A 7,329-nucleotide genomic window follows, 5' to 3' on the forward strand; every position below is an offset into this window, starting at 1 on the left:
TTGTTCTTTCTCATAGTTCAGGGCATGATCAGTGTTACTGCCCAATTTCTATCTCTAGTTTCTAACAATGGTTAGAGACTATTTGATATGGCACGGCACAACATTATATACATTTGAAAATTCTAAGTAGCACAAAAGGAAAAAGAATCCATTTTTTTATATTTTGGTTTGAAATAAATAAATTCATGATAGTAGTTATAACGAACAGAAAGTCAAGGGAATGGCACCGGTAATGAGCAGCAGAAAGAGAGGAAAGTTTGCTTCAAGTTAGCAGAGGGACATAGTAGTGAAAATAGTAATCTAGAATTTTGTTCATTCAAACCTTATTATATCATGAAAAATTCAAGTGAGCAGGCGGCACTATCTAGAAAGATTGATTTTGGCAGATAACAGCGAAAAAATTATGTTCTACACACATTGGGACTATAGGAGAGTTTCAGGGCCGCAGGTCGCACATGATGAAATTTCAACTCCAGATTACATCAATTCTCTCTGGTCGTATTAGTAGCAGGTTAAGCTATAGTTTGCTCAGGTCCAGTTACTCTCGAAAGGGTTATATAGTGCTTGCAACTTTTAAAAGGTTGTTATCATGGCTAAACAGACCGCTATTACAGTTTTTTCTTCTTTTATAGGCTATTTTGACACGTTATCTCCCAAAAGTAATTAATGTAATGATAAAATGTTTTCGGGGAATGGAATTGTGGTCGAAAAGCCGAGATAAGTAAATTTTTGAAATTGATTACCAGTAAAATAATTTATTTCAACGGAAAACGGTAATGGAACGTTGTTTTTTCTTAAGCATGCATTTAAGTTTCAATTAAAAAGAAAAATTAATATCTGATCATTCAGACAAGTGATAACCTCAGTCTTATCGATACTTTTTAGGTCTTGATTCTAATCAAGACATTTTTGATTAATATCTGTTCCTTCAGTCTTCATTTTAATTATAGTCTGTCAAACGAAAGAAGAGCCCTGAGAAATTTGTCCAAATTGGTGTCGCCACCATCGAACCCATAGTACTTTATCAACTTGTTTTGTTTTGTCAATAGTCGTCTGTAATATAGTCTGCTATAAACAGATAGACTTAATCGCAATAGAACCAATACATTTTGCAATATATATTTAATATGTTTATGTTTCATGGTTTTTTACGATAATCCAGTATTAAAGAATATAAAACAAAATTAACGACAAGACACCAGTTTTATCTTTGTTGAACTAGCATTGCAATATATTTTAATGACATAATAGCAGACTATATTACAGACGACAATTGACAAAACAAAACAAGTTGATAAAGTACTATGGGATCGATGGTGGCGACACCAATTTGGACAAATTTCTCAGGGCTCTTCTTTCGTTTGACAGACTATAAGAATGTTAAGAAACTGTTTTACATTTTCAAAATCTGCACTAAGCAGAAACATATATAAAGGGGACCATAACTTTAGCTCAATCAGACATTTATTTATAATGATACTTCGAAAATAAAACGTAAATCATTAAAAGTTTGTATTCTTATTGTAATTAGAATAATACATTTTTTACAATCATTTATTGAAACGCGAGGCGCCCCCCTAAAAATTCCACCTACCCACAAGCACCTACAAGCACCCGGGCAAAGCATCTACCCAAAAGTACCCACAAGCACCCACAAGTACCTACAAGCACCCACAAGTACTTTCTAGTACCCACAAGTACCTACAAGCACCCACAAGTACCTACAAGCACCCACAAGTACCTACAAGCACCCACAAGTACCTACAAGCACCCACAAGTACCTACAAGCACCCACAAGTACCTACAAGCACCCACAAGTACCTACAAATACCTACAAATACCCACAATACCTACAAGCACCACCAATACCTACAAGCACCCACAAGCACTCAGAAGTACCTACAAGCACCCACAAGTACCCAGAAGTACCTACAAGCACCCACAAGTACCTACAAGCACCCACAAGTACCTACAAGTACTCGGGGCAAGCACCCACAAGTACCCGCGGTAAGCCCCCACAAGTACCCGGGGAAAGCCCCCACAAGTACCCGGGGCAAGCACCCACAAGTACCCGGGGAAAGCCCCCACAAGTACCCGGGGCAAGCACCCACAAGTACCCGGAGCAAGCACCCACAAGTACTCGGCGCAAGCACCCACATGTACCCGGGGCAAGCACCCACAAGTACCCGGAGCAAGCACCCACAAGTACCCGGAGCAAGCACCCACAAGTACTCGGGGCAAGAACCCACAAGTACCTACAAGCACCCACAAGTACCTACGAGTACCTACAAGTACCTACAAGCACCCACAAGTACCTACGAGTACCTACAAGTACTTACAAACACCCACAAGTACCTACATGAACCCACAAGTACCTACATGAACCCACAAGTACCCGGGGCAAGAACCCACAAGTACCTACAAGCACCCACAAGTACCTACGAGTACCTACAAGTACTTACAAACACCCACAAGTACTTACAAACACCCACAAGTACTTACAAACACCCACAAGTACTTACAAACACCCACAAGTACTTACAAACACCCACAAGTACCTACGAGTACCTACAAGTACTTACAAACACCCACAAGTACCTACGAGTACCTACAAGCACTCACAAGTACCTACAAACACCCACAAGCACCTACAAAAACCCACAAGCACCTACAAACACCCTCAAGCACCTACAAACACCCTCAAGCACCTACAAAACAGCCACAAGCACCTACAAGCACCCACAAGTACCTACAAGCACCCACAAGTACCTACAAGCACTCACAAGTACCCACAAGTACCTACAAGTACCTACAAGCACTCACAAGTAGCCACAAGTACCTACAAGCACTCACAAGTACCCACAAGTACCTTCAAGTACCTACAAGCACTCACAAGTACCCACAAGTACCTACAAGTACCTACAAGCACTCACAAGTAGCCACAAGTACCTACAAGCACTCACAAGTACCCACAAGTACCTACAAGCACTCACAAGTACCCACAAGTACCTACATGAACCCACAAGTACCTACATGAACCCACAAGTACCTACATGCACCCACAAGTACCTACAAGCACTCACAAGTACCTAAAAGCACCCACAAGTACCTACAAGCACCCACAAGTACCCACAAGCACTCACAAGCACTCACAAGTACCCACAAGTACCTACAAGCACCCACAAGTACCTACAAGCACCCACAAGCACCCACAAGTACCTACAAGCACCCACAAGCACTCACAAGTACCCACAAGCACTCACAAGTACCTACAAGCACTCACAAGTACCTACAAGCACTCACAAGTACCTACAAGCACTCACAAGTACCTACAAGCACTCACAAGTACCCACAAGTACCTAAATGCACCCACAAGTACCTACAAGCACCCACAAGTACCTGCAAACACCCACAAGCACCCACAAGTACCTACAAACACCCACAAGCACCCACAAGTACCTACAAGTACCCACAAGAACCCACAAGTACCTACAAGTACCCACAAGTACCCACAAGAACCCACAAGTACCTACAAGTACCCACAAGAACCCACAAGTACCTACAAGTACCCACAAGAACCAACAAGTACCTACAAGCACCCACAAGTACCCACAAGCACCTACAAGTACCCACAAGTACCCATAAGCACCAACAAGTACCGACAAGCACCCACAAGCACCCACAAGTACCTACATGCACCCACAAGTACCCACAAGTACCTACAAGCACCCACAAGTACCTACAAGCACCCACAAGGTAATCAAGTTTAAATAGCTTTAACCTAAACCGAGAAAAGATAAAATGTCCATTAAGCTAGCTATTTGTTCCAAGAATTTGACTATAACCGCGGTAAAACGACCAAACTCGCTTCATACACTACATTACTCATGCTAAAATGTCGCAGGTTCCATAGTTTCAGGGTAAACCAAGTAAGTCGGAGCATGTAATTAAAACTATGAAAAACAGTACTTAAACTTAATTTTTCTTGATGAAAAAAAATAGGCGCCAACTATGGATATGGGGCTTTCATTTAAGACCGTTTTCAAATCTATCTAACGTATAGTTATTTTTGTAAGGGTATGGACAAAATTTGTAACTTTGGAAAATTTCCCACGTTATTTCTATGGGAAATTTCCAGTTTTTCGTCAAAATCTGTGATTAATTTTATGGAAATGAAAACCACCCTTAGCAACTTTATTTTTTATAAAATAAACTAATTAATGGATCTCTCTGAAATTTTAACCACATATTAAGGGTCCGAATTGTAGTTCAGTGGATTTTTTTTGAACCAATTAGTACAATACAAAAAAAACTACATCCAAACAAAAAACCCTCCTTATACATTAAGAGCAGTATGAAGTCTTATCTAAGAGAGCTACCGCTCTCATAGAATAGGATACAAAATAGGTAGGAACTAAATTATTTTTTTTGGTTTCTGTAACATCGAGTTTGTTAGTTTGGCGTGTTTTATTTATTGGTCTTGTGCGCAGTGTTGTCCCGATATTGTCCCTGATTTCAACGTCCGGTGGAGACAAAGCCCTATTCCGCTCGGTCGGTTTGCGGTAGTGTGGCGTCCTCTTCCACTGGTCCTGTGAAGCATGGAGTTATTACCCTATGGGCAATAGGGTCCCCTTGTGCTATGTGGAGTTCCGTCGTTGATATGTTGAACAGGATCACTTTTACGGGGCCTCTGCGTCGATTATGCCCTTCGCCGATATGCATTCCCTGTATCAGAAGATGTTACAGGCCCATAATTATGCCCACATGGTTGTCAGGAATGGCAAAGGCTAGCGCTGTGTCCACAGCAGCTCTGTCATGGGGGCGATCCGTACTGTTTCTGCGCTAAGGTGTCCTCTCTCTGGGGCTGTGGCAGAGTTGCTCAATCGTTTGTAGGGGAGAGGCACCGAGGTACCTTTATCCGCCATAGGTGCCGTCTTTGAGATAGAAGTGGGATTTTAGCGGTGTTATATACCTCTTTGGTGATTGCGTCACCAACGGTGGGCGTTTCTCTCGTACTCTGCCCAGAGGCACGTGACCGTCTTTATAGTTTATATTTTGCCGTTCATGGTGCTGGTTAATATGTTTTTTAGGGTAACCGGCTGGGTGGGGTTATAGTGTCGGAGGGGTTGTCTGTGCGTGTCCAAGAGTGGGCAGTGACAAAGGATATGTTCTATGTCCTCTAGTATCCCGCAAGTTTAGCAGTCTGGACTAGCGAGTTTTCCCATTTTGTGAAGGGTTTCTTCCGTCATCCACCTTCGACAATGGAGCCGGGAGATGCAGGTTTCTTGTGTGCGTGTGAGTTTGAGGTTTTACATTTTATCCTTGAAGGGATCTGATCGCCATTCCTTTTGGATTGCCCCTTCTCGGGTTCCCCACCATTCTGAGAGAAAATTTGAGTGTCTGTGCTGGCGAAAAGGCGTTTTAACGTAGGGGTGGAGTAGGGGAGCCAGTTATCCGGGTTGGCAGGTCCCTTTTCTAGCGTTAGCTTCACCGCACGATCCGCTCTTTCGTTGCCGTCTATTCCAATGTGCCCAGGTCTCCATATAAACGAAATACGCTGAGGGCTCTCTTCTATTTGGTGCTGTACGGTGCGCACCAAAGGGTTGTCAAGGAATAATTGATGTAAGAGTTTGAATGTCGCTTGGGAATCCGTGGCTATGAGGAAGTAATAATAATAATAATAATAAAAAGCTTTATTTGGATAGTGCGTATGTGGGAAGTCCCTTGCCTCCGAGATGGCTAGGTGTAATGCCATTAATTCGCACTGAGTAATGTCATGGGGGCCATTGACCGTTTTCGTTAGTGTTAGGTTGAAAGATTCGATTATTTTCGCCATGCCGCACGTCTTGTTGCCGGGCAGGCACGATGCGTCAGTTTAAATCTGCTAGGTGGCGTCGTTTGTAATGGCGGCAAAATGAGCCTGTCGGTAGTACTGTAGGAGATGGGCCGAAGGGAGTTCTTTTTTTGAGGTTTGAGGAGTGACGTTAAAGATTTTTGGCGTGAAGGTTCGCCACGGCGCAGGGGGTCGGGTAATGAGAGGAATCGTCTGAGTTAACGGGCTGGGCGTTTAAAGGTCCTTGGGAAGACTGTGAAGATGGTATTTTAGTCGCTCCTTCAAAGTTCGTCTTTCTGGCAAAGGGAGAAACTGCTGTGTCCTGGTGGCATAAAGCCATTTCTGGCTTTTCTCCTCCCCCAGTTCCCTTGCTAAGAGGTGTTAATCGAGGAGTCGTCGTCTTTCCGATAGGGGAGGAAACCTGAGCTCGGTTTCCATCGATGAAATGCTGGTAGATTTGGGTGTACCGAGTATGATCCGTAAGGCAGTATTCTGTATCTTGTCCAGCTGGAGGAGTTGGGTCTTACTTGCCGCCCCGTTAACCGAGGCACCGTAGTCCATCGTGGACCTGATCATCTGGGTGTATATCATTTTTCCTATAGCCCGTGTCGCTCCCCACCGTAAGCCCATAACTGCTTTAAGGATATTTATTCTTTTCTGGCATTTCTGTAAAACGTATTGGATGTGACATTTCCATTTGAGCCGCCGGTCTAGCCATAGTCCGAGGTATTTGTAGTCGTCCGTATAACTGATGGGGTTACCGTCTATGTGTAGAGGGAGCGCCATGGATGGGCCCTTTCGTCTTGTGCAGAGTAATGATTGGCATTTCTCGTACTGGATCGGTAAGCTCCAGTTTTCCAGGCATGCGGCAACTAGATTGAGATTTTCTTGTAAGATCCTGGATACCTTGGTCAGTGTGGTAGAGGAGGCCCAAATTGCACATCATCCGCACGTAGGCCATATTCTCAAATTGGGGAGAAGTCCCGTCCAATATCGTTGATCGCAAGCAGGAATAGGGCAGGGCTTAGGGGCTCCTCTGGAGAACTCCATAGTTTAGCCGTCGAGAAGTGGAAACTGCCCCATTTAGGCGAACCTGGACCTCTCTCTCGAGGAGAAAGTCTTTAATTCATGCTCATAATTTACAGCGGCAGCTTAGCTTTGCCAATCTTTGTAAAAGTCTCCCAGGGGGTACGTTCCCGAATGCGTCCTTTATATCTAGGAAGACTATCCCCATGTACTTCCTCTGCTCCAAAGCGTAAATGGTCGCTTCCGTCAGACGTATGATGTTGTCGATAGTGGTGCGCCCCTTCCTGAAACCCGTTTGAAAAGGGTTTAGGGCCTGGGTTTCTTCCAGGAAGTGTTGCAAGCGTCTGTTGATAATTTTATCCATCAGTTTTTGCAGGGTAGATATGAGCGCTATTGGACGATCAAGAGAGTGGTACTCCTTAGTTTTGTTCGGTTTCAGGAAAGGAACGATGATCGCATCATTTCATTCC

The 7,329-nt window shown here is 43.7% G+C and overlaps 1 protein-coding gene across 1 annotated transcript; it reads right to left on the minus strand.

Annotated features, from left to right (window-relative positions):
• Positions 1–5,245: 5,245 nt before the first annotated feature.
• On the minus strand, positions 5,246–6,902 carry LOC149644592 (uncharacterized). Its single transcript, XM_089850378.1, has 4 exons — positions 6,221–6,902; positions 6,012–6,155; positions 5,839–5,958; positions 5,246–5,764 (listed from the first exon to the last, which is right to left on the minus strand). The coding sequence occupies exons 1-4, from the start codon at positions 6,617–6,619 to the stop codon at positions 5,246–5,248; spliced, it is 1,182 nt and encodes a 393-aa protein (XP_089706504.1). The 5' UTR covers positions 6,620–6,902.
• Positions 6,903–7,329: the final 427 nt, after the last annotated feature.

Source organism: Phalangium opilio, unplaced genomic scaffold (assembly GCF_054372755.1).
Source record: "Phalangium opilio isolate 3A_F unplaced genomic scaffold, DU_Popi_V2 ptg000090l_1, whole genome shotgun sequence".
Lineage (NCBI taxonomy): Eukaryota > Metazoa > Arthropoda > Arachnida > Opiliones > Phalangiidae > Phalangium > Phalangium opilio.